The sequence below is a fragment of the Nicotiana tabacum genome, chromosome 8 (genome assembly GCF_000715075.1).
Source record: "Nicotiana tabacum cultivar K326 chromosome 8, ASM71507v2, whole genome shotgun sequence".
Taxonomy (NCBI): Eukaryota; Viridiplantae; Streptophyta; class Magnoliopsida; order Solanales; family Solanaceae; genus Nicotiana; species Nicotiana tabacum.
The window spans coordinates 186,960,490-186,988,114 of NC_134087.1; the positions used below are offsets into that span (position 1 = coordinate 186,960,490).

The following is a 27,625-nucleotide window of genomic DNA, read 5'->3' on the forward strand; positions in this document are numbered from 1 at the left end:
GTTGGCCTGCTATATTTGTGTTTGTGATTGTGTTTGTGTTGTAGTAATGTTTTCCTTGTTTGTTGTACTAAATTTTATTTTAATTGAAGTAGAAGTTAAGTTTAAGTGCTTGTGTTGTACTACATTTTATTTTAATTGAAGTTGAAGTTAATTTTAAGTGCTTGTGTTGTACTAAATTTTATTTTATGAAACTATCAAACGAATGGAGAACTAAAAAAAGTAATGCGCATATTCGATTAAATATTGTTGTTAATGTATACAAAAATATTATTTACACCATGTCAATGTGTCCCGCATTCGGTATGTCTCAATGCAACCGCTGGCCTGAGGCGCAACCCCTCCCGCCCAGGTACGCTATCAGGATCATCATCATCAAGTCGTCTCCTTATAGCCGAATGCGGCGCAGGATGACATGTATCGGTGGTGCTGTCAGCTCCAGTAGAAGGCTACATAATAATATGAAACTTAGTATAGAAAACTACATAACAATTCACAACAATTTATATTGTCTTACCATCATCGTCTCTAGATCTTGAATGTAGTCATCTGTCGCTGCATCGCATGAAGCCTTAAAAAGGAAATTAATAAAGTTAAAGAAAATAAATAAGTTACAGTTAAAACAAATTCAAATTCAATACTAATAAATTCGTACCTGCGCATGTGATGTGGAGCCATAACTCAGTCGGCACCCACTATAAAAATCTCGGGTCGGTCAATCCTCAACAGTGGTAGACGAGCTTAGGAAGTATCTACTCCAATCCACTCCTTGAATATCCGAGCCCATGATCAATAATTGACCCGATGGGGTCACCTGCGATGGCAGTAGAGTGCGATAAATTCCAAGGCTGTAAGACGGCATGTCCGTCTCATACATGCCACCTGCCATATCAACAGCAACATCATCAACAGGAGCCTCAACGCCCCCTTGCTGGGGACCATCTCCTCTCTGCCCACGACCACGTCATCCGGCACCACCAGCTCGTCGACCACCACCAGCTCGTGGGATACCACGACCTCGATGGTATTACGTTGGGTCCATATAATCAGCCTCGTGTGCCAAACGCTGATCCGATCGGGATCACTGCAGTGTCTGGGCAGCCACATCCATTAATCGACGACTATACTCCTGTATGGCTACAGGATCATGGATATAACTCTGCATCTGCTGCCCCATATGATAGACGGTATGCAATCCAATCGCCTGCACAAAGTAAAAAATATAAACTACATATTTGGCAGTAAATTACAGGTATATAACTAATAATAACAGAAAACATACCAGGGCCTTGTGTCTCCCAGCGTATGGGACGTACCGACCGTGTGCCTGATGAACTGGGTTCCCGATAAAAAGTCGGGAAATAGTGTGGTACCATGCCATATAACGTTGAATAGGAAAGTGCTACGGGGGTGGGGTCAAGTCCCCTCACCTTTCCCAAGTACCCAACTGCTCGTTAAGCCATGCCATAAATGTGTTGTCCACCCTGGACCGATTATCCCTCTCATAATGTAAATCATGTCATGCAGGCAGAGTCGGTATAGGTTGCGGCAGGCCAAACTGACAAAATACCTGCTCGGAGGCATGGTGCTCGACAATATCGAGGCATATGAGCGGGACAGAAGCCCTCCAAATATGTCGGCCGAACGTGCAATACGCTGGCAGGGTACCTATCACTTCATCGTTGTACGGCGTCCAGATGAACTATCAAATAATAACACAAACCGTTAGTATGCACAACACTAAGTTAATCTATAACAAGTATGTTTAGTTAGATATTCACCTGTGTGTCCTCCAGCAGATCCAACACATCCCTGCAGAGGGGGAGATTATGATGGGCATCATACTCTCGTGCAAGAGTACGACGCATAACCCACCTACAGGCTAGAGGGAGTTGCGGAATTTCTACATTAGCCGGTAGTTGTGGTAGAGGTGGCTGAAACTGCAGAAATCGCTCCCAGACCCAAACCTAACATACAAAGTTGACGTAAAGTATAAGATTAACTATAACTAGGTAGAATTGTAACTAATGGACATATTATTTGAATATGTTGTCACCTGTAGAAGTGGCAGAAAGCCACCAACGTCTCTCTGTGTGCCGATGCAAGCCCGGCACATCTGCGTGTACAAATATGAGATGACAACACCACCCCAGCTGTAGATGGCTATATCCTCGAACCGGGCAATATGATGCAGAAAACGGAGGCTCACTAAGTTCCCCGAAGTGTTCGGGAACAAGACCCCCCCAAATAGAAGGAGCAACAGCAGCCTCGTATATCGATGTACATCTACCTCCGCTGACTCGTCGGTAATAGTATGGTGGATCTGCACCAGGTGGTCTCTAATGGGGACCAACTGTATACGACTGGACCCAGACGCTACTGCCTCGTCCTCCGGCATGAAACCCGTAAGCATGTGCAGCATATCCCAATATGCCTGCCGCGAATAATATCTCATGGTCGCAGGCAGTAAAACTGGCAAGCCATCAGTGGACAGGCCATATAAAATCTCAGCATCCTGGAGTGTGATGGTGGCCTCACCGATGGGCAAATGGAAAGTGTGCGTCTCCGGTTGCCACCGCTCAATCAAGGCCATGATCAAAGCATAGTCGAGCTGTATCCGGACAATCCTAATAATCCTATATAATCCCATCTCCTCCCGGTAATGGACCACGCGGGGATGTAGAACGCGGGGAGGACTCAAAAACTCCCACAATAGATCCACTCTCCTAGCCCGAAAAGTCTGCGTAAGCAACTGTCCGTCCCATATATACTCGGATCTATGCTGGGGCTGTAGGGGCTAATAGATCCAACGTCCGAGGGCCGGAATGTATAGTCGCATCCATGTCGTCAACTGTAAATTCATATTTTTTAATAATTTAATTGTACAAAATATATATATATATATGGGTTCAGGGCTCAAAATTTTGAGGACCAGTGACACCAAACTATCATTGATGTATTTTTATTATAATTTAAATTCATATATTTTAATAACTTAATTGTACATATATATATATATATATATAATAATGTATTTTTATTATAATTTAAATTCATATTTTTAATAACTTAATTGTACAAATTACTAATTATGTGTGTTGATACAATTATTAACTTAATTGTACAAAGTTTGCATTTTCAACAACCAGTATAAGATACTTAAACAAAAGGAATTCTAAGCTAAAATACTACACATTACTATTCTACAAGGCTCTAAATTTTACTACGCTAAAAGGGTCTACGTTTTATTACGCTAAAAAGGTCTAGATTTTACTACGCTAAAAAATAATCTAAACTAACCATAAACAACAAATAAATTTAATTGCAAATGAAACACAAAACGGCATGAAAACACACATATATAAATCAGGATATTAACAGGTAAATTTATTTTACAAATTTATATTTTTTTAGAAAACACTAATATTAAATCCGGATAAATTTAACATGCTAGTTTCGGAAAAAAAAAACACAAACCGAAATAGAACACATACAAATCAAATAATATGCATTATTATAAATGTTTCAACTTAAAATAAATCGAAATACTTCGATTTAGAATTTTCGGAAAGCAAAAAGATTGAAATTTTGACTCCGGAAGTGTGAATCAACAATAACACGAAGCTCTCCTCGAATGTGGAACCTACGTTCTTCAAGTTTTATGTGTCGGAGGGACCCAAATTTTTATTTTTATTTTAAAATGAGGGCAGAAGAAGGTATGGGGTGGGGGACCAAGAAGAGAGGGGAAGGTTAAAATAATGAAGGATGAATCGACGAAGAAGACGGAGGGTTTAAAAAAGGCGTAATACATACGGAGACACCTAAAGTTGGCACAATCTTTTACTTAGACACTTAAATTAGGCCTCTTTCCAATTAGACACAAGAATTCATTTCAAACTGTACCAATTAAACACAAAACTATGACATGGCAAAGAAAGTATTTCTTAGTCTCCTTGAGCGCGTGAATGAAATAAACATGGCATTTTCCAATTAATTAAATATTAAAAATATATTTGACCACAAAAAACCCTATTTTCACTAAATCCCCCATCCCCTCGCCCCCCCCCCCAACCCCAAACTGTGTTCCATCATCTTCTTTATTTTCCCACCATATCAGCTCCCCCACTATCGTATAGTACATTTGTTTTTTTGCCTTTTCATTTTTCCATATGAAACTTTTCTTTTATTCATTTTTCTTGTTTTCACACTTAAATCTAAAAGGTTCGCCAACTATTCTTTTTACCCTTTTTATTATCTCACTATCTATCTCTTTGAGTTTGACCCGTTGCCACCTACGACAGCTTCTTTGCTCCCCTCCAATGGCTACCCCTGAGAAGTAACCATCTGAGTTAATATATGAAAGAAACTCCGCCGGCGAACTCTGCTGCCGGAGAAAATTATTACTACCATCGGATTCAAACAGACCCGGATCGCCGGTGAACCTAGTTTCCAGCTTAACAAGCTCCGGAAGCTGCTACTGAGTAGTTGATGGGTGGGGTGGTGGTTTGTTAGGTGAGTGTAAAATGGGAGAAGAAGGGTTAAGAACCACTTCTTTTTCGGTATCGGATTCGAGAAGTGCCTCTAACCATGTTGCCGGAGCTGAATTTTAGTGGAAATAACACTATATAGCTGAGGTGGACAAAAAATGATGTTACACGATTTTTAATGGTTACTTTTGCCACGTAGACGGAGATTGCAGAACACGCGCTTGGTTAATTAATAAGCCAGCAAAAAACGTGTCTAATTGGTATGAGAATTGCCTAAGAAACGTGTCTAATTGGAAAGAGGCCTAGTTTAAGTGTCTAAGTGAAAGATTGTGCCAACTTTAGGTGTCTCCGTATGTATTACGCCTTTAAAAAATATATGTATAGCACCACAATACCTGGCGTTATACATTAATGATGTATGTATAGCGCCAGGTATTGTGGCGCTATACCTGGGCGTGTCAGATTTTACAGTATAGCGCCACAATACCTGGCGCTATACATTAACGGTGTCGTTACTGTTAATGTATAGCGCCAGGTATTATGGCGCTATATAAAAATATATTTTTTTTTACCACCTATTTGTGTAGTTTGAATCCAAAAGAACCACATTTTGGTTCCGGACTCTCATTATCTCCATTGATCTGAAACCCCAAAAGGAAATAGAAGCTCCAAACAGTTAAGAAAGACATTTGATTCAAGTCAAATTAGCAATATTTTAGAATGGTTTTCTCACGGAAGCCAAATAACTCATAGCCCTAAGCAATTTAACATCCGACATCAATCTTGAGTAAATAAGTTACTCCCTTCGGTCTAAAATAAGTGATTTTTTTGTTGTTTTCACACATAAATTGGATAAATAGGATTGTCTTGCTCCAAAATAAACAAAGAAACAAGTTGAGAAATTAGTGCTGAATCCAAGAAGGGGATGGTAGGTATAAACTATGTTAGGGCCACTCTGATTTCACGTAGAAAATGCGGAGCCGTATCTACTTTCCACAAGTTGTGGACCATATTATCAACCATAAATTTCAATGAACTTTCTTTTATAGATTATTTTATGCATCAACATGACTTTGTCACCTATCATTTGAACCATACACATCAAAGTCATCCCAATTATTATGCAACTTTCCTTCTTTTTTTTAAACCCAAAAAAATTCGCACCCGCTGCAACCTCTACCACAATCACTATCCTTCGGGTGAGCATTATATGGTAAGCACTCTATGCGCACTGAATAAATTTCCTATTATATAATAGCTTGCAAACCACACAGGAAATATAAACCGCACTAGGTAAGCCATGTGCGACAGACTCAGACCCAGAAAATATTGAAGGTGAATCAATCCTAAGTCATCACTATGCATAACCCCTCCAAAGAGTCCGAAATTTTTTTGATGCTTTTTTGGACAAAAAACACATTTCTAATGTTAAAAAAAGGTTACGTAATTACGTAAAACGCAGTACTATACTGCGTTTTACTTAATCGAAAGTTGGCTGTTAAAGTAAAACACAGTATAGTATTGCGTATTATTTAACTTTTTTTTACTAATTCGCAGTACTATACTACGTTTTACTTAAAATCTGGGCTCAGCTTTATTTTATTAAAGCAGTTCACAGTATTATACTTGCGTTTTAACTAAAACGCAGTATAATACTGCGAATTGCTTTAATAAAATAAAGCCCCTTCTTCTTCCTTGGACCACATAACCGACGAACCCCATTAAAAAAATTTGGATTCTGCTGCCCCCACCCCTCCCCCCACGTAAAAGTAAAAAAAAATTTGGGCCCCACCCGTCACCTAAAGAGCAAGGAGTGTAGGTCCCACACACAAGACAAGCTTTGGATTCCTTCTTTCGGGCGCAAAAAATCGATTTCAATCAAATTCAAAAAACTTAAATCGAGGTATTTCGATTTTGTTTATGTAGAAACTCGTATAGTACATACATATTTGTATTGTTTAATGTGTTTCCATGTTAATTTGTGTTATGTTTGTGTTTAAATTTGTATCTTATACCCGGATTGATTTATTAGCTTTGGTACAAAAAATTGTTAAAATTTGATAAATTATTTGTATTGTTCAAAAATTAGTATTATTTATTTTGTTTGTTGTTCATATTTATATTTTATGTTAGTTGTTTTTATATGTAATAGTGACCTTTTAGCGTAGTAAAATAAATAGTCTTTTAGCGTAGTAAAATGTAGAGCCTTTTAGTGTAGTAAAATATAGTCTTTTAGTGTAGTAAAATATAGAGTCTTTTAGCGTAGTAAAATATAGAGCCTTTTAGCGTAGTAAAATATAGAGCCTTTTAGCGTAGTAAAATGTAGAACCTTTTAGCGTAGAGTCTATGTAGTTTAAGTATATAGTAACTGCAAACTCTATCCAATTACACTTTACAAAATTAATTATTTAATTTATAACAAAAAATTTACAAAAGTAACAAATTAATATATGTTGTAAAATTAACTCCAATATCGAGTCTAGAACCCATACATAATTATTCAATCCAATATTAAACATAATTAATTATTTAATTTATTAAGCTAACAAAATTCTAAAAAAGTTGAAATTGACACGCATAATAATTAAGGATAACTTGGTGCTGTTGGGCCTCAAATATCGAGCCTGGAACCCATACATAATTATTCAGTCCAATATTAAACATAATTAATTATTTAATCACGCATAATAATTAAGGATAACTTGGTGCTACCGGGCCTCAAATATCGAGCCTGGAACCCATACATAATTATTCAGTCCAATATTAAATATAATTAATTATTTAATCACGCATAATAATTAAGGATAACTTGGTGTTGTCGGGCCTCAAATATCGAGCCTGGAATCCATACATAATTATTCAGTCCAATATTAAACATAATTAATTATTTAATTCCTTAAACTAACACAAACAATTAATTTTGTTTAAATTATAGTAGACGACATGGGCTTTCCTCCGCCTGCGCATCCTGGACCTGTCGAGGATCAGCTACTAGTGTTGCAGGGCGACCATAGGTCCTCCTTTGTATGGGAGGGACAGCTATCGATGCAGGTTCTCCGCCCCAGGAGACCTGACGATTTGCGGGAGTTCATCGTAGAGCATCCTTTCCATGCCCGAGTAGTCGCACGCCTACAGGCTACGAGCTTCTATACGATTTTTGAGCTTGGACGGATGCAGCTTGATTGGTCTCTCATCACGGCCTTGGTACAGCGGTGGCGACCGGAGACGCACACTTTTCACTTGCCCACTGGAGAGGCCACCATCACGCTGGAGGATGTTCAAGTTTTATACGGGCTGCGCGTAGATGGATGGGCCGTGGCACTGCCCCAGTACATTAGATCCATGACGCGTGCACAGTTTTTGGATATGATGGGGTATTTTACTGGTTATAGACCTCAGGGTGACGCTGGGGGCAGTCGCGTTGCTTTGTCAGCCATCAGAGATCATATGACTGTTTTGCACCTAGACATTACCGATGAGATAGAGGATTTCCGTATTGAGAGGTACACGCGGTTGGCGCTGTGTGACGACCCGGCCCGTCGTCACGTGAGTTACTGCCCCGTTTCCCCCATTTTATGCTTCTTCATGTTTCGTTATCGGTATTCGGTGTGTAGAGTTAAATCGGATTGGTTTTGATAGGAAATGAGACACTTAGTCTCTTTAAGGAAGGCTTGGTTTGGAGAAGTCAACTAGAGGTTGACTTATGAGTTATAGGGATCAGATGTGATTTCTGGTGTTTCGGTTAGCTTCGGGGGATGATTTGTGACTTAGGAGCGTGATCGGAATTGATTTTGGAGGTCTGGTGAGAATTAGGCTTGAATTGGCGAAGTTAGTATTTTGGCGAATTCCGGTCGATGAGTGAGATTTTGATCCGAGGGTCGGAATGGAATTCCGAGAGTTGTTGTGGCTTCGTTAGGTGATTTTGGATATGTGTGCAAAATTTCAGGTTATTCGGACGTCGTTTGGTCGGGTTTTTGATCGAATGCGTGTTTCGGAAGTTTTTGAAGAACTTAGGCTTGAATTCAATGTAATTTGATGATTTTGGTGTTAGTCGAGGTGTTTTGATGATTGCAACAAGTTTGTATGATGTCTTGGGTTATGTTGGTGCTTATGGTTGAGGTCCGAAGGGCCTCGGGGTGATTTCGGATGGTCAATCGGACCAATTCCGGCATTTGGAAGTTGCAGATTTTCCAGTCATTTTGTTGCAGAGATTTTGGTCATTGCGATCACAGGGGTTATGTCGCGATCGCATAGAAGTAGTTTGTGAGGCAGGAGTTTTGTGCAATGCGTTCGCATTGAGTCGAACGCGATCGCAGAAGGTTCTCGGGTAAGGCATCACGTTCGCATAGTGCTTTTTGAGGCTTTGGAAATTTTACTCATCGCGATCGCGAGCCTTGGGCCGCGATCGCATAGAAGGTTTTACTGTAGCTGGGCAGAATGTTATAAGTCATCTTGTTCGCGTTTTTGGGTCTATTTTCACCCATGACTGCCCGTTTTTGGAGATTCTTGGAGGAAATGAGAGAGGGATTCAAGAGGAATGACTTGAGGTAAGAATCTTGGTCTCAATACTCGATTATATTGTGCAATTGGCCTAGAAATTCATGGAAATTAAACAAAAAAATTGATGAACTAGGGCTTGAGTTTTTGATATTCCAATTGGGATTTGATGGGTCATTTGAGCTCGGATTTGAGAGTTCTTGGTATGTATGAACTCATGATAAGATGAGGAATCCATTGATGTTAAATTTTCTGATTTCCGAGAAGTGGGCCCGGGACTCGGGTTTTGCTAATTTCGAGATTCTTGATATTTTTTGATTGTTTTCGATTGGGTATTGTTCCTTTAGCATATTGTGATGTATTCGCTCTGATTTTGGTTAGATTCGACGCGCGTGGAGGCCGATTTGAGGGGCAAAGGCGTCGCGAGCTAGAGATTTCACCGGTTCGAGGTGAGTAATGAATGTAAATGATGTCCTGAGGGTTTGAAACCCCGGATTTGCACATCGTAGTGCTATATTGAGGTGAGACACACGCTTGATGATGAGCGCGAGTCGTTTACTATTGGGGATTGTGACTTGGTCCATCCCGAGTGATGCTTCTACTGCGTATTTGATTAAAGTTTATCTGTTATCGTCATTATTTGGACTGATTGTCATATTTGGGTTTCTTGCCAATTCTTTGAACCATCCGGGGAGTTTATTTACTATTTCCTCACTGTTTGACTTACTACTTGAACTCAGTTGTACCGTTTTCTATTGCCTTACAACCCCGCCACTTTTACTCGATTTTTGAAACTAAAAGATATATTAAATGATGTTTTGGGCTGAGAACTACTATTTTACTATTGCCCGAGTAGCTTATATGATTTCTAGACTGAGTACGGCCAAGGGCCAGATGTGAGGATACTATGGGATCGGGCTGCACGTCACAGCAGTGTTATACTGATATTGATATGAGGCTGAGGGCCTAGATTTGATGCCACGAGATGGCTTGATATTGCGCTTGGGCCTCAAGGGTCCCCTCCCGGAGTATGCACACCCCTAGTTAGCACCGTCGACGATAAATAAATTGAGCGGGTTGCACGCCAAAACGGATATTATAGGGTACCGTTCTATGTGTTGATTTCTCTTTATATGTCTGTCACTTAACTGCTTATTTGTTGTAGTATTTCTACATTTCGCTTCCATTGGTTTATTACTCTTATATTACTTGTCTTTAAACTACCGCAGTGTAGATTGCTCTGTGTTTTCCGTGATTTCTTGTTCTCAGTCATTATTTATGCTTATTACTCACTGGGTCGGAGTACTCATACTACTCCCTGCACCTTGCGTGCAGATCCAGGTGCATCTGAGGCTAAGTGAGGATTATTTCAGTTGAGCAGCGCATATCCGGGAGCATTGAGGTAGCTGCATGGCGTCTGCAGCCCTGATCTCTCCCTTCTATCCTTGTTATTAATTAGCCCTAGATGGACATGTATGAGGTTGTTAAACTTGTACTAGAGGCTCAAGACTTGTGACACCGGATCTGTATGGGCTATGTAGTGGTATTATCATCTGACTTTCCGCATATTTAACTCGTTGCCTTAAACTCTTATTGGAGTAATTTAGCAATTTAACTGTGTTAACTGATAATGATTTTCATAAGAAAACAGAAAGGGTTGTTAGTTGGTCAGGCTTTCCTAGCAGTGTGTTGGGCTCCATCACGACTGGGGTTGGGGTCGTGACAAGCTGGTATCAGAGCCTAGGTTACTAGGTATCGCGAGGCTGGAGCCGGTTTAGTAGAGTCTCGCGGATTGGTACGGAGACGTCTGTACTTATCCTCGGGAGGCTACAGAACCTGTTAGGAAAATTCCACATTCTTGAAATTCTTGTCGTGCAAACTTGTTGCTCCGAATACTAAATTTCCCTTTATTCCATTCTCTCATAGATGGTGAGGACTCGAGCTACCGTACGTGCCGGACGACCACCAGTACCACCTACTGAGGCTACTAAAGCCCGTGGACGCGGTCGTGGTTGTGGTAGAGGAAGAGCAGCAGGGGCAGCACCTGTGGATCCTTTAGTTGCCCCAGCTCAGGACCAGGCTCCAGCAGTACCAGTGCAGGCACCAGTTGTGCCCATTGTGATACCGGGTCTCCAGGAGGCCTTGGCACAGATCTTGACAGTTTGCACAGGCCTGGCTCGGGCAGTTTCAACCACCACAGCAGTAGCTACTTCACAGGTCGGGGGAGGCAATTAGACCCCCGCTGCTCGCACACCTGAGCAGGTAGTGCAGGGACTACAGACGCCGGGGGCACCTCCAGCTCAGCCGGTTATACCAGTTTAGGAGTTCGTAGTACCAGCTATGTCGGACGATGAGCAACGTCGTCTTGAGAGGTTTGGTAGGCTCCAGCCTCCGTCGTTTAGTGGTGCTGAGGGCGAGGATGCCCAGGGTTTTCTTGACAAGTGCCAGCGGATGCTCCGTACAGCAGGGATTCTTGAGTCTAGTGGTTTGGCATTTACCACCTTTCAGTTCTCGGGGGATGCCTTTACTTGGTGGGAAGATTTTGAGAGGCGTAGGCCGGTTGGTGCAGCACCCCTTTCTTGGCAGCAGTTCTCCGCTCTCTTCTTAGAGAAGTATGTACCACAGTCCCACAGAGAGGAGTTGCGTAGGCAGTTTGAGTGGTTGACGCAGGGGGATATGACTGTGACCCAGTATGAGATGAGGTTTTCTGAGTTGGCTCGTCATGCCATTTGGTGTATTCCGACAGATTGTGAGAGGATTAGGAGATTTGTGGATGGCCTTAACTACCATCTCCATATTCTGATGACTAGAGAGAGAGTATTGGGTGCTATGTTCGAGGAGGTGGTTGATATCGCTCGTGAGATTGAGACGGTTCGCCATCGGGAGCGAGAGGAGAGAGAGGCCAAGAGGCCTCGAGGATCGGGCAGTTACAGTGGTGCTCCCTCAAGAGGCCAGTTCCAGCATGGTATAGGTCATTCTTTCAGGCCTGCTCATTCGGCCCGTCCAGAGTATCGTGGGGCATTTTCCAGTCGTGGTCATCATGGGTCTCAGCAGGGCCAGCCTTCACTCAGCGCCCTTCTAGCTCAGAGTTCGTCTCATGCCCCATCAGCTCAGGGTTCTTCTGCGCCGAGTGCATCAGCTAGTGACTCCGGTGTGAGAGGTTCCCTTCAGTCCCCATCTCCAGCACCGGGTAGTTGTTATGAGTGCGGAGAGTTTGGTCATATAAGGAGGCAGTGTCCTCGACTTTGTGGTGGTCAGTATCAGCAAAGGGGTCAGCCCTCGACTTCTGCTCCAGTTACTTCACCACCCGCCCAGCCAGCTAGGGGTGGAGGTCAGGCAGCCAGGGGTCGCCCTAGAGGGGGAGGTCGATCAGGGGGAGGTCAGGCCCGTTTCTATGCACTCCCAGGCAAACTTGACGCCATTGCTTCGGATGTTGTCATTACAGGTATTGTTTCAGTCTGCCACAGAGATGCCTTTGCATTATTTGATCCCGGTTCCACCTTTTCTTATGTGTCATCGTACTTTGCTCATTATTTGGGTACGCCCCATGAGTTTCTTGCTTTACCTATTCATGTATCTACCCCGGTGGGCGATACTGTTGTTGTAGACCGTGTGTACCGGTCATGTGTGGTGACTATTGGGGGTCTGGAGACCCGAGTAGATCTATTGCTATTGAGCATGGTGAATTTTGATGTCATTTTGGGCATGGATTGGCTATCCCCGTGTCGTGCTATTCTAGACTGTCATGCTAAGACAGTCACTTTGGCTATGTCGGGTGTACCGCGAATCGAGTGGCGTGGTGTGACTGATTATGTTCCTAGTAGAGTGATATCCTTCTTAAAGGCCCAATGTATGGTTGGGAAGGGTTGCCTTTCATATCTAGCATTTGTGAGGAATGTTGGAGCCGAGACTCCTAGTATTGATTATGTTCCAGTTGTGAGGGACTTTCCCGATGTTTTTCCTGCAGACCTATCGGGCACGCCACCGGACAGTGATATTGATTTTGGTATTGACCTGGTGTCGGGCTCTCAGCCCATTTCTATTCTGCTGTATCGTATGGCACCAGTAGAGTTGAAGGAATTGAAAGAACAGCTTCAGGAACTCATAGATAAGGGGTTCGTTCGGCCTAGTGTGCCACCTTGGGGTGCGCACGTTCTGTTTGTGAAGAAGAAGGATGGCACAATGAGAATGTGCATCGATTATAGGCAATTGAACAAAGTAACAATTAAGAACAAGTATCATTTGTCTCGCATTGATGATTTATTTGATCAGCTTCAGGGAGCGAGAGTGTTCTCCAAGATTGATCTCCGTTCGGGCTATCACTAGCAGAAGATCAGGGATTCAGATATTCTTAAGACTGCTTTCAGGACCAGATATGGTCATTATGAGTTTCTTGTTATGTCTTTCGGGCTAACCAATGCTCCAGCAGAATTCATGCATTTGATGAACAGCGTGTTCCGGCCTTATCTTGATTCATTCGTCATAGTCTTCATTGACGATATTCTAGTGTATTCGCGTAGTCAGGAGGAGCACGCGAAGTATTTGAGAGTTGTATTGCAGAGGTTGAGAGAGGAGAAGCTTTATGCAAAATTCTCCAAGTGTGAGTTTTGGCTCAATTCAGTGGCTTTCTTGGGGCACGTGGTGTCCAGCGAGAGTATTCAGGTTGATCCAAAGAAGATAGAGGCGGTTCAGGGTTGGCCTAGACCGTCCTCAGCCACAGAGATTCGTAGATTTCTTGGGTTAGTAGGCTATTATCGCCGGTTTATTCAGGGATTTTCATCCATTGCATCGCCCTTGACCAAGTTGACTCAGAAGGGTGCTCCATTTGTATGGTCGGACGAGTGTGAGGAGAGCTTTCAGAAGCTCAAGACAACCTTGACCACAGCTCCAGTGTTGGTTTTGCCATCAGCTTCAGGTTCATATACTGTGTATTGTGATGCTTCGAGAGTTGGGATTGGTTGTGTGTTGATGCAGGAGGGTAGAGTTATTGCTTATGATTCTCGTTAGTTGAAGCCCCATGAGAAGAACTACCTCGTTCATGATTTGGAGTTAGTTGCCATAGTTCATGCATTGAAGATTTGGAGGCATTACTTGTATGGCGTATCTTGTGAGGTGTTCACTGATCATCGCAGTCTTCAACATTTGTTCAAGCAAAAAGATCTTAATTTGAGGTAGAGGAGATGGTTGGAGTTTCTTAAGGATTATGATATCACTATTGTGTACCATCCGGGAAAGGTCAAATGTGGTGGCCGATGCCTTGAGCCGAAAGACAGTGAGTATGGGGAGTTTGGCATATATTCCAGTTGGGAAGAGACCCCTTGCAGTTGATGTTCAGGCCTTGGCCAATCGGTTTGTGAGACGAGATATTTCGGAGCCTAGTCGGGTGTTGGCTTGTGTGGTTTCTCGGTCTTCCTTATTTGATCGCATCAAAGAGCGCCAGTATAATGATCCACATTTGCTTGTCCTTAAGGATAGAGTTCAGCATGATGACGCCAGAGGGGTGACCATCGGTGATGATGGTGTGTTGAAGATGTAGGGCCGGATTTGTGTGCCCAATGTGGATGGGCTTAGAGAGTTGATTCTGGAGAAGGCCCATAGCTCGCGGTATTCCATTCATCCGCGTGTCGCGAAGATGTATCAGGATTTGAGGCAGCACTATTGGTGGAGAAGAATGAAGAAAGATATCGTGGGATTTGTAGCTCGGTGTCTCAACTGTCAGCAGGTGAAGTATAAGCATCAGAGACCGAGTGGCTTGCTTCAGCAGATGGTTATTCCCGAGTGGAAGTGGTAGAAGATTACTATGGACTTTGTTGTTGGACTTCCACGGACTTTGAAGAGGTTTGATGCGATTTGGGTGATTGTGGATCGGCTGACCAAGTTTGCGCACTTCATTCCTGTGTGTACTACCTATTCTTCAGAGCGGTTGGCAGGGATTTATATCCGGGAGATTGTTCGGTTGCATGGTATTCCGATTTCCATCATCTCAGATAGAGGTACTCAGTTTACTTCGCAATTTTGGAGGGTCGTGCAGAGGGAGTTAGATACTTAGGTGGAGTTGAGCACAACATTTCATCTTCAGACAAACGGACAGTCCGAGTGTACTATCCAGATATTGGAAGACATGTTGCGTGCTTGTGTTATTGATTTTAGAGGTTCATGGGATGAGTTTTTGCCACTTGTAGAGTTTTCTTACAACAACAGCTACCAGTCGAGTATTCAAATGGCTCTGTATGAGGTTTTGTATGGGAGGCGGTGTAGATCTCCCGTTGGTTGGTTCAAGCCCGGCGAGGCTAGGCTAGTGGGGACAGATTTGGTTCAGGACGCCTTAGAGAAGGTGAAGGTGATTCAAGAGAGGCTTCGTACAGCACAGTCGCGTCAGAAGAGCTATGCAGAACGGAAGGTTCGAGATGTATCCTACATGATTGGCGAGAAGGTCTTGCTGAAGGTTTCGCCCATGAAAGGTGTTATGAGGTTTGGGAAGAAAGGAAAGTTGACTCCGCGGTTCATGGGCCTTTTGAGGTGCTTCGAAGGATTGGGGAGGTGGCTTATGAGCTTGCTTTTCCACCCAGCATGTCGAGTGTGCATCCGGTATTTCATGTTTCTATGCTCCGGAAGTATATTGGGGATCCGTCTCATGTTTTGGACTTCAGCACGGTTCAGTTGGATGATGGTTTGACCTTTGATGTGGAGCCAGTAGCTATTTTGGGTCGCCAGGTTCGGAAGTTGAGGTCAAAGGATATAACTTCGGTGAAAGTGCAGTGGAGAGGTCGGCCCGTGGAGGAGGCTACCTGGGAGACCGAGCGGGAGATACGGAGCAGATATCCTCATCTGTTTGAGGCTCCAGGTATGTTTCTTGACCCGCTCGAGGATGAGCGTTTGTTTTAGTTGGGGAGGATGTGACGACCCGACCCGTCGTCACGTGAGTTACTGCCCCGTTTCTCCCATTTTATGCTTCTTCATGTTTCGTTATCGGTATTCAGTGTGTAGAGTTAAATCGGACTGGTTTTGATAGGAAATGAGACACTTAGTCTCTTTAAGGAAGGCTTGGTACTTATGAGTTATAGGGCTCGGATGTGATTTCCGGTGTTTCGGTTAGCTTCGGGGGATGATTTGTGACTTAGGAGCTTGATCGGAATTGATTTTAGAGGTCCGGTGTAGAATTAGGCTTGAATTGGCGAAGTTAGTATTTTGGCGAATTCCGGTTGATGGGTGAGATTTTGATCCGAGGGTTGGAATGGAATTCCGAGAGTTGTTGTGGCTTCGTTAGGTGATTTTGGATATGTGTGCAAAATTTCAGGTTATTCGGACGTCGTTTGGTCGGGTTTTTGATCGAATGCGTGTTTCGGAAGTTTTTGAAGAACTTAGGCTTGAATTCAATGTAATTTGATGATTTTGGTGTTAGTCGAGGTATTTTGATGATTGGAACAAGTTTGTATGATGTCTTGGGTTATGTTGGTGCTTTTGGTTGAGGTCCCGGGGGCCTCAGGGTGATTTCGGATGGCCAATCGGACCAATTCCGGCATTTGGAAGTTGCAGATTTTCTAGTCATTTTGTTGCAGAGATTTTGGTCATTGCGATCACGGGGGTTATGTCGTGATCGCATAGAAGTAGTTTGTGAGGCAGGAGTTTTGTTCAATGCGTTCGCATTGAGTCGAACGCGATCGCAGAAGGTTCTCGGGTAAGGCATCACGTTCGCATGAGCTTGACCGCGTTCGCATAGTGCTTTTTGAGGCTTTAGAAATTTTACTCATCGCGATCGCGAGCCTGGGGCCGCGATCGCATAGAAGGTTTTACTGTAGCTGAGCAGAATGTTTTAAGTCATCTTGTTCGCGTTTTTGGGTCTATTTTCACCCATGATTGCCCGTTTTTGGAGATTCTTGGAGTAAATGAGAGAGGGATTCAAGAGGAATTGACTTGAGGTAAGAATCTTGGTCTCAATACTCGATTATATTGTGCAATTGGCCTAGAAATTCATGGAAATTAAGCAAAAATATTGATGAACTAGGGCTTGAGTTTTTGATATTCCAATTGGGATTTGATGGGTCATTTGAGCTCGGATTTGAGAGTTCTTGGTATGTATGAACTCGTGAGAAGATGAGGAATCCATTGATGTTAAATTTTCTGATTTCCGAGAAGTGGGCCCGGGGCTTGGGTTTTTCTAATTTTGAGATTTTAATATTTTTCGATTGTTTTCGATTGGGCATTGTTCCCTTAGCATATTGTGATGTATTCGCTCTGATTTTGGTTAGATTCGACGCGCGTGGAGGCCGATTTGAGGGGCAAAGGCGTTGCGAGCTAGAGATTTCACCGGCTCGAGGTGAGTAATGAATGTAAATAATGTCCTGAGGGTTTGAAACCCCGGATTTGCACATCATAGTGCTATATTGAGGTGAGACACGCGCTTGATGATGAGAGCGGGTCGTTTACTATTGGGGATTGTGACTTGGTCCGTCCCGAGTGATTCTTCTACTGCGTATTTGATTAAAGCTTATTTGTTATCATCATTATTTGGACTGATTGTCATATTTGGGTTTCTTGCCAATTCTTTGAATCCTCCGGGGAGTTTATTTACTATTTCCTCACTGTTTGACTTACTACTTGAACTCAGTCGTACCGTTTTCTACTGTCTTACAGCTCAGCCACTTTTACTCGATTTTTGAAACTAAAAGATATATTAAATGATGTTTTGGGCTGAGAACTACTATTTTACTATTGCCCGAGGAGCTTATATGATTTCTGGACTGAGTACGGCCAAGGGCCAGATGTGAGGATACTATAAGATCGGGCTACGCGCCGCAGCAGTGTTATACTGATATTAATATGAGGTTGAGGGCCTAGATTTGATGCCATGAGATGGCTTGATATAGCGCTTGGGCCGCAAGGGGCCCCTCCCGGAGTCTGCACACCCCCAGTGAGCGCCGTCGACGATAAATAAATGGAGCGGGCTGCACGCCGCAGCGGGTACTATAGGGTACCGTTCTATGTGTTGATTTCTCTTTATATGTCTGTCACTTAACTGCTTATTTGTTGTAGTATTTCTACATTTCGCTTCCATTGGTTTATTACTCTTATATTACTTGTTTTTAAACTGTCGCAGTGTAGATTGCTCTGTGTTTTCCGTGATTTCTTGTTCTCAATCATTATTTATGCTTATTACTCACTGGGTCGGAGTACTCACATTACTCCCTGCACCTTGCATGCAGATCCTGGTGCATCTGAGGCTGAGTGAGGATTATTTCAGTTAAGCAGCGCATATCCGGGAGCATCGAGGTAGCTGCATGGCGTCCGCAGCCCTGATCTCTCCCTAATATCCTTGTTATTAATTAGTATTCCCTAGATGGACATGTATGAGGTTGTTAAACTTGTACTAGAGGCTCGAGACTTGTGACACCGGATCTGTATGGGCTATGTAGTGGTATTATCATCTGACTTTCCACATATTTAACTCGTTGCCTTAAACTCTTATTGGAGTAATTTAGCAATTTAACTGTGTTAACTGATAATGATTTTCATAAGAAAACAGAAAGGGTTGTTAGTTGGTCAGGCTTGCCTAGCAGTGTGTTGGGTGCCATCACGACTGGGGTTGGGTCGTGACACGCTGCTCCTGTTTTTCGGCTGTGTTTTGTTCCCGAACACTTCGGGGAGTCTCGTGAGTATGCGCTTTCTCCATCATCTTCAGCAGCTTGATGCTTTACCCCAGTATAGCTGGGGTGTTGCTGTTCTCGCATACCTGTATAGGAGCATGTGTCGGTCAAGCATAGGCCCAGCGGTGGACATATGTGGTTTTCTGCCCCTCCTACAGGTGACAACATTTTCGAATACTCTGTTCATTATTCCGAATTCTATATGGTCGAAATAACTCATAAATTTTACATCAACCTTTTATCTTAGGTTTGGGCCTGGTAGCGGATCATGCCGTTGCAGCCACCTCTACCACCACTTGCGCCCGGTGAGGCTTATCCATTTCTCCCTCTAGCTTCTTGGTGGATTCTCCGGCGTGGGAACTACCGAGGGACCGATGCTCATCATAATCTCCCCCTTATCAGGGATGTGCTAGATATGCTGGTGGACGGACAGGTAAATATGTACCTATACTTACTTGTTTTAAATTGAGTTGTGTTGCGCATACTCACTTTTATGTTATTATTTGGTAGTTCATCTGGACGCCATACAGCGACGAGTTGCTAGTTCAGCTGCCCATTTATTGCTCAGTCGATCGATTACTTTGGAGCACCTCCGTCCCGATGATCTTCTTCGATATGGTTGAGTATCATGCCACAGAGCGTGTGCTTCGCCAGTTTCACCGTCCCCAACCTATATCGGGGGAGCCTGGATGGGTGGCTACACACTATCAGCGAGATGACCGTGCCAGGCTGGACGATATATATATGGGATGGCTAGAGTAGCAGGTCCATATTTGGGAGGAGCAGCGAGCTGACCGTATTCCACCAGCACCTACATTTACCCAGGAGGCCACTATTCATCTATATGCGTCATGGTATCGCCGTCACATCCGACTGATTATCAGGAACCCCATTCATGTACTTGGCGAGCGCTACAGACCATATGCTGGGAGGCACGAGGCACTGGTATGTTTTTTGGCTTATTAATATCGTATAATTGTGATATAGTGTTATTTAATTAATATTTTAAATGTTTCACAGGCTATTGGGCATCATCACCTCTACCAGTTGGGACAGGAGATGCAGCAGCATACCGACATCCCTGCAGTCGTTGACTATGGCCGGCGAGTGGCACAGTTGGCTCGTCGGACCCTGTTTCAGGCGAGAGATGCCGCGAGGTTGGACCACAAGGCTCAGTATGCGGTGCCAGAGGACTACCATCGGGGTAGGGGTGTCCCACAAGGCAGGGGTAGGGCATGAGGGAGGGATGACCCACGAGGTAGGGGTCCCCCACGGGGTCGCGGGGGTCGCGGGGGACGGCGAGGAGGTGGTCCCCAGCAAGGGGGCATTGAGGCACCTGTCAACCCACCTATTGAGGGACATGATGAGGACTTTGGAGTTGAGGCGCTTCGAGATGATTAGCCGGGTTATATACCTCGGGTAGATGAGCCTTCCAGCAGCATGCCTTCGTACAACCTTCAGCTATATCTGCCAGCATCGCAGGTCACCCCATCAGGAGCATTGTCGATCACGGGTACATTCGACGGGGATGTAGACCAGTACTTTGCATGCCCATCTACCGCAACTGAGGATCGACCCACCCGGGACGTAGATGGCGGGCGCAGGTTGAGTTATGCCTCATCCCCGGCGGTTGATGCGGATCTACCACAGGCGCAGGTATGTTCGTATTACTTTAAAATTTCAATTTGTTTTCTTTTCCTTAATGAGCTGACATTAATTAATTTTTAACTTTCTTATGTAAGTTTTGTCCCAGCCCATCTTTGAGGCCACTACATGCTTTGATGAGGACACCACGGATGCATATACTCAGGCGGCCGACGAGACCACGGTGAGAAAATATTTTTTGACTCAACACGTACAATACAAATATACTTTTTCATATGCTAAGATTACTACTTGTTTTGTAGGTTGCTGACGGCCCGACGACATATTCTTCCGATCCTGCCAGCTGTGGTGTCAATGCTGCTGCACATCCTCACATAAAGAGGCGGCTTGATGACGATGATCCAGATAGTGTACCCGGGCGGCAGGGGATGCGACTTAGGCCGGCAGCAGCACTGAAGCACACAGGCTGCGGGACTCACTGATTTACTTATGTTCTTAGTTTGTGTAAATAGTGCATTATGTAAATAATGGTAACAATTATCTTTTAACAACATTTTTATTTTAATTGCATTTGAACAGCAATTTTACTTAAAAAGTACACAAGAAACACAAACATTGCAAATGTAACACAAAAACAAATAGTAGAACTAAAACCATCACTGCACAAAGGATAACTAAAACCATAAAACACAGTACTATACCACGCGTTACATTAAATTTTTCTGTAATAAACTAGCTTTTTCACATAGTTTTTATCTTTTTCAAAACGACAAGACAACTTCATAAAACGCAGTACTATACCTCACTTTATATATTAAATTTTCTGCAATAAAGTAGCTTTTTTCACATGGTTTTCATCTTTTTCAGAACAACAAGACAACTCCATAAAACGCAGTACTATACCACGCTTTATATATTAAATTTTTCTGCAATAAAGCAGCTTTTTTCACATGGTTTTCATCTTTTTCAGAAAGACAAGACAACTCCCTAAAACACAGTACTATACCACGCTTTATGTATTTTGTCTCGCCTATAAATAACGGCCTCATTGTAGTTAATTTGTGTGCTCAAAAATTAGTAAAAGCAAATATTTCACTAAAAGTAAGGTTTTTTTTACTAAAAGCAAATATTTCATTAAATGGCTCAACCTCTTCATCCACCAAAGTGCAACTGTGGAAAAGAATGCTCGATGCAAAATTGTTGGGACGGTGGTGAAGTTGGAAGCCGCTACTGGTACTGTATGAACCAGTTATACAATGTTCCCGGCGAACCTATTTGTGATTTTGAGGAATGGGTTGATGAACCATGGTATCAGGAATGCTACAGAGAACAACTGCAGTTTCTTCATAATATGTGTTTATGCCAACGGGAAACACAAAGAGAAAGCTATAGAAATGAGGGCGAAATGTAGAAATGTGTTTCTTCATAATATGTCTTTATTGTAGAAATGAGGGCGAAACTGAAGGAGGTGGGAGAAGAAAAATGGAAAGCACAATGGAATTGTGAAGCACAAAAGGAACGTAAAAAAATATAAACGGGAACTTGCGGAGGTGAAGGCGAAACTGAAAGAGGTAGAAGAAGAAAAAGAACAAATGGGAGAACGATTTAAGTGGTTGGAGCGGAGAATAAATGGAAACCGGCACTAAACATTGGCATATATGTGTTTAGTGTATTTTTCATATTTCATGTATTTTTATTATGTTGGCCTGTTATGTTTGTGTTTGTGCTGTAGTAATGTTTTATTTTAATTGAAGTGGCATGTATGGCATGTATTGGCATGTATGTGTACTAAATTTTATTTTAATTGAAGTGGAAGTTAAGTTTAAGTGCTTGTGTTGTTATATGAAACTATCAAACCACGCTTTACATATTACATTTTCCTACAATTAAACAGCTTTTTCTTCACTCATTCCAGATTGTGGAACATAATTTTATTTGATATATATTGCAACATACACAAGTACAAACACGTATTACAAAAAACAATACCAAAACAAAAGACTAGGGGTATCCTTGATAGTTGGGTACATTCGATGAACTTGCACCAGGAGCCGGATTACTACTGCCACGCATACCACCTGAATGACATTTACGACGGTTGTGTCCTGTTTGCGAGCATATGCCACATTTACGCGCATAAACGGTGTCACCAACATCCATTTGGTTCCATATACGCGTTCTCTTTTGCACTTGCAGCTTGCGCAAATAGTCCTTGTTACATACCATCTTAAAAGGTTCCGACGGCCAATAATGCTCAGCACCTAATGGCTGCAACTTCCCACTATATGTGTCTATGTATGCAGCAACACTGTATTGCCTATCAATATAGTTTGTTGCCCCATATCCAACTTGTTGAAAGCACTTCAACGCATGTGCGCACGGCATGTGGTAGATGGTCCATTTCCCACATGAACATAACCTTCTATTTTCATTCACCGTCTGTAGATTATTCCCACGGTGTCCGCGGATAGCGGTCTTAACTTCAAAAACACCCCGTTCATGATCGTACTGAAGAAATGAATGCCATTGTGCTCGCCTCCTGGACCTTTCAAATCTTCTCATGGGTATTGACATAAATTGAACACCCCTGTCCATCAATGCTGATGCCTTTCAACTAACCTCTCCGCACTCTGTTTGAATGTCATGCGGACTATGGCAGTGACAGACAGTCCACGGGCAGACTTCAACAAGCCGTTGAATGACTCCGACACGTTTGTAGTGAGGGCTCCCCATCGTCTGCCGCCATCAGCATGCAATGTCTACATGTGAAGCTCATGCCCCATCAACCAAGTATAGGCTCGTGGTTCTAACTGCCGGATCGCTTCCATGCGCCTCGTGAATTTGCACTGCTGGTGCTCAGTTGCAGCCAGCCACATTAAGTCATGCAATGCCTTGTCAGGATATTTCTTCTGGAAATTGGCCTTCAGGTGACGCACACAGTAACGGTGGTATGCATATGGTTCCTGCCATTCAGGCAAGTGACGTACAGAACTTAAAATACCACCATGCCGATCAGATATTAGACAAATACCTGAACGTTGTTTGAAAACGTGCTGCTTCAAGTGGTTCAAAAAAGAGTCCACGTCTCTTCGCTTTCGTTGGCACATATGGCAAAAGCTATGGAAATATTTGCCCGTTGGCATCTACTGCAACTGCAATCAAAAGCTTAATATCATACTTTCCATAGACCTGATTTCTTCTTGGTGGCACGCAACATCCAGTGACAACCCATAAAGTCTCTACGGCATACAGCCTTGTATTTCTCCGTAGTTGACTCACTTACCGTCATCTCACGGCACTCTCTTATACTGTAGATTTTTACAGCCCTAATTAGGCGAGCTTTATCGGGGAAATACATGCCCTTTGTCAGAACAGCTGGTCTAGACTCATCCCACATCGCTGACCGAAATTCATCATCATCCCTTCTGAGGGCATCCACATTCGGCATGCTTGGCAAATTATCAAGGTAGGGAATATTCCGCTCATGAAATGGCACGTGGGACTCGTACACTCTTGGTCTAGCGGGAGGTGGAGGAACATGCTCCCTCGTCAGCTCAGGTTCAACATTCACTTCCTCCTCATCATCACCCTCATCATGGAAGGGTGTGTCATCCCCAGACTCATCCGCATTGTTGTCATAATCACTATCATCTTCCTGACTCTGCGCATCTGCCAAATCACGAGTAAATACGTCGTCTATGGGCAACTGTGTGAGGTCAGGAGCTTCAAGAAGCTCGTTTTCACTGCACATAAAGAACAAAATGATAAGTTACCCAACTAGATAAATACTTTAGATATAGCTATATCACTTTACTTACAAGTCGTACTGTCTTGACGTTTCATGATGGATATTTTCTTGTTGGTGATGACTCCCAGATGGACCACCATGGTCCAATACTCCAGAACTACGCATATTCCAACTAGGGGCAGGGTCATAACTTGTAAAATTCATATCCGGACGGTACCCCCTATGAAAAATATAAGTCTTAATACAAATCCAATTAAAACATAAATTAAACATCGCTAAAGCGTAGTAAAATTGAAGTTTACCAGTCGTCTTATTATTTTGTGGCTGCTCATTCGCCGGTGGTGACAAGTTTAAATCAAGGCAAGCTCTTTCATCACCAATCTGTCCGGCAAAAACTGCTCCAGAATAACCACCCGATGACTGGGGGTTATCCCTACCATGCACGCCCTCATTATTGGGAACGTCTTCCACCTTGACGTACATTTTCAATAATTTTATTGCAATAAATTCCCTATATTCATCCGGAATCCGCAAAAAATCTCTAAGAGTTTCATCATCCTCGATGTTAAACTCGGAATAATAGGCAAACCCCTGCGGAGTCACTAAATATAGAAATCTACCGGTTACTTTAAGGTTAACCGAACGCCTCCTATCACTCATTTTTTTACGTAACAACGATACCAATTTATCGTACTCCATAGTAAGCGGCAATTTAACATGACACTGTGGAGGTGAGCTATACCTCACAGAGTTATTCTCCAGCACAACCTCCCCCCTCCCAATATAATGAAACCCTTATTTTTGACACTTCAGATATGTAAAAAAATGATTGATAAGAAGAAGAGAGAAGTATGAACGTAAGTTTGAAGTAAAGTATTGAATGGATTTTCATAAAATTGAAACGCCTTTAAATAAGGCAAGTCCGAGCTTGGGGTGTAGAATTTTTCTATGTAAAACGCAGTACAATACTACGTTTTATGTATTTAAATTATTGTTATGTCAGTTAATTATTGGTGGGGCCAAAAATCAGAGTAAAACGCAGTATAATAGTACGTTTCAGGTAAAACGCATTATTATACTGCGTTTTACAAAAAAACAAATGTGTTGTACTGCTTATAAGTAAAACGCAGTATAGTATTGCGAATTAGTAAAAAAAAAAATTAAATAATACGCAGTATAATATTGCGTTTTACGTAATTACGTAACCTTTTTTTAGCATTAGAAACGTATTTTTTGTCCAAAAAAGCATCAAAAAATTTTCGGACTCCCCCTCCAAACCAACTGGGTCATCCGACCAACTTTTCTTTTTCAAATACAAAAATAACTTTTTGTTCTCTTGATAATGTCATGTAGCATCACATTTTCATCATTCCCATGCTTTTTACATTCTTTTACCAATCACAAAATTATTGTCATATTTCCCTATCATTGCATATCGGCCAGTGATGGCTTCTAAAATATATTTCTTTTATATTCTGTCCCCATTCCCTCCCCTCCAAAGAATCCTTCTCCTACATCATAATTCATATATTAAAGTTCGGCAGAAAGACAAGATAAGCCTATATTATAAAGGGCAGACTTATTTGAACAAGACCAAGGTAATTTAACCTAGCTACATCATGTCTCTACAGTTATTTGTCCAAAGAAGAGAAGAACGATTGTAACTCATCAAATTCAATTAATTTAAAGTTGGGAAGTGAAAGGTTTAGAATAGTAAAAATGGTTTTAAGTGAAAGAGTTTAGATCTGAAGTATCAACAAAGCATATCCAACCTAGTTCAAAATTAAATGCAAAAGAAAAGAGAAACAATATTACATTTCTTTTAAAGGAAACTATGCTTCACTACAAAAAAGCTGGGGTAATTGCGACGGTTTCATTTGCTTATAGTGGCGGTTCAGAACCACTGCAATTGTTATTAATGGCGTCCTACTCAACAGCCATAATCGCTTCCGCCAAAAGGTGTAATACGGTGGTTTTCGTCTAACCACCGCAATATGCAGATAGAACCACCACAATATGCATTTTTAAGTACGGTTGTTTACTTTGCTTATTGTGGCAATTTGGAACCGCCGTAATTGTTGTCCTCTCCCTTTCAAATTATAGCCATTTTATAAGGGGTGGCTGGTGGATGAAGATGGAGCAAAGGAATCTAAGGGGTGGAAGAGGAGCAGAGAAAGAGATTGAAAGTTCAGTGAAGAAAGCGCCCACTGAGGATGTGAGAAGGCAGCTGTTCCAAAGATTATAGAGAAATGACGAAATTGATGTTCTAAAGGGCATGATTGGGTTACAGGTCGAAGAAACAATCTAACCCACATTTGGTTGTGACATTAGACTTGGTAGTCCCTGACTTCAGACCCCAACTTTAGACCCGAGTATTTCTGAAGTTTGAAACTTCTTACCAGTCTCAGACCTGAAGTTGATCCTGAGACGGCTAAATATTAAATACTTTGTAATTTAGGCTATTCTTTAAACAGCAGTGCTCCAAGTGGCTATTTGTGCACTTGCCGCACAATTCTAAATTGAGAATGCGGCCAAGGCAGGACCTTCTAGGATTTTAGATCGATAAGGCTCACCACCGGCTCAGGGACATTACTACCCGCTACTGCCACTGCCAACCCCTCTCAATGTTAAACTAAATAAAGAAACAATTTAGAGAGAGAGGAGAGAGATAGAAAGAGCTACCTGGAGGGCATGCTTGAAGCGCCGTAATGCCCAGAGCTGTATGGACAGATTTCTTTAGGTCCTCATACTTCACGGACTTTCCTTCACTAACCCACTGCTTAATTATTGGAAGAATGGGGACAGTAGAAGGTGCATGCAGTATCAGCCTTTGGTAGAGATTGTCTTCCTCCTTTGGAATTGGAGCTGCTGAGAAAGATGCTAGGGTTTCAGAATTGCTATCGTGCGACGGAAACTGAAGAGCCATAAGAGATGTAGGGCTATATTTACACCGTGATATCAAAGCAGCCACACTCTGCTGGAGAAGCTTCACCAATATTTTAGGAGTAATATTTTCAATGATCACAATAATTTAGGTTCGCTGAAATTAAAAATCATACAATAGAGAGTATTTTTCTTCATTAATCCAAATTATTGCCAAAAACAATACTTTATCAAGTTTCAGATATCGAGTGCTTAAAGATAAACAATCGCATGTGAATTTCAGAAATGGAGCTTTGCCTTGTGAATTTCAAAAGCTGGAGCTTAATGCAGGTACTGAACACCTCGAGAAACCAAAAAAACAAAAACTGGAGCTTAAAGAAAAACAATTCTGTCAATTAAACTAGATTAGGAAAGTCGTTAATTATCAGCAAAAACCCCAACAATCTGGAGCCTTAAACCTTATTTTACCTCTTCTTCCTCCTTATACACCCCCCCCCCCCTCAACTGTCAAACAACTTTACTTCAAAATTAAATAAAAAAGAAAAGAGAAACAATTCTACATATCATTTAAGGAAACTAGGCTTCCTGTTACAAACCTGAAGTATTTCCTGGGAGTTCAGGGCCATAATAATGTGATTGGTAGCCCAAAGCTGATGAAGTTGCTTCAAGTATACTTATTTAAAAGCACTTACATAAGTCTTAAACTTTAATATGTATTCCTATGCTGCAAAGAAAGGGCAGACGAAGAATTGAATCAGAAATGT

General features: G+C 42.4%; 1 protein-coding gene across 1 annotated transcript; it reads right to left on the reverse strand.

Annotated features, from left to right (window-relative positions):
• Positions 1 to 285: 285 nt before the first annotated feature.
• On the reverse strand, positions 286 to 27,596 carry LOC142162892 (serine/threonine-protein phosphatase 7 long form homolog). The gene is made up of 6 exons (XM_075219938.1): positions 27,458 to 27,596; positions 26,661 to 26,846; positions 2,054 to 2,848; positions 1,779 to 1,964; positions 1,280 to 1,699; positions 286 to 1,201 (listed from the first exon to the last, which is right to left on the reverse strand). Exons 3-5 carry the CDS (start codon positions 2,645 to 2,647, stop codon positions 1,517 to 1,519), a joined length of 963 nt encoding a protein of 320 aa, XP_075076039.1. The 5' UTR covers positions 2,648 to 2,848; positions 26,661 to 26,846; positions 27,458 to 27,596; the 3' UTR covers positions 286 to 1,201; positions 1,280 to 1,516.
• Between the last annotated feature and the right edge of the window lie 29 nt (positions 27,597 to 27,625).

Coding starts and splice junctions, on each gene's coding strand:
- LOC142162892 (XM_075219938.1), bottom strand. CDS start 2,647: ATGGGATTATATAGGATTATTAGGATTGTCCGGATACAGCTCGACTAT. Junction 1,965..2,053: donor GCTTTCTGCCACTTCTACAG/GTGACAACATAT, acceptor TTTGTATGTTAG/GTTTGGGTCTGGGAGCGATT. Junction 1,700..1,778: donor ATCTGCTGGAGGACACACAG/GTGAATATCTAA, acceptor ATTATTTGATAG/TTCATCTGGACGCCGTACAA.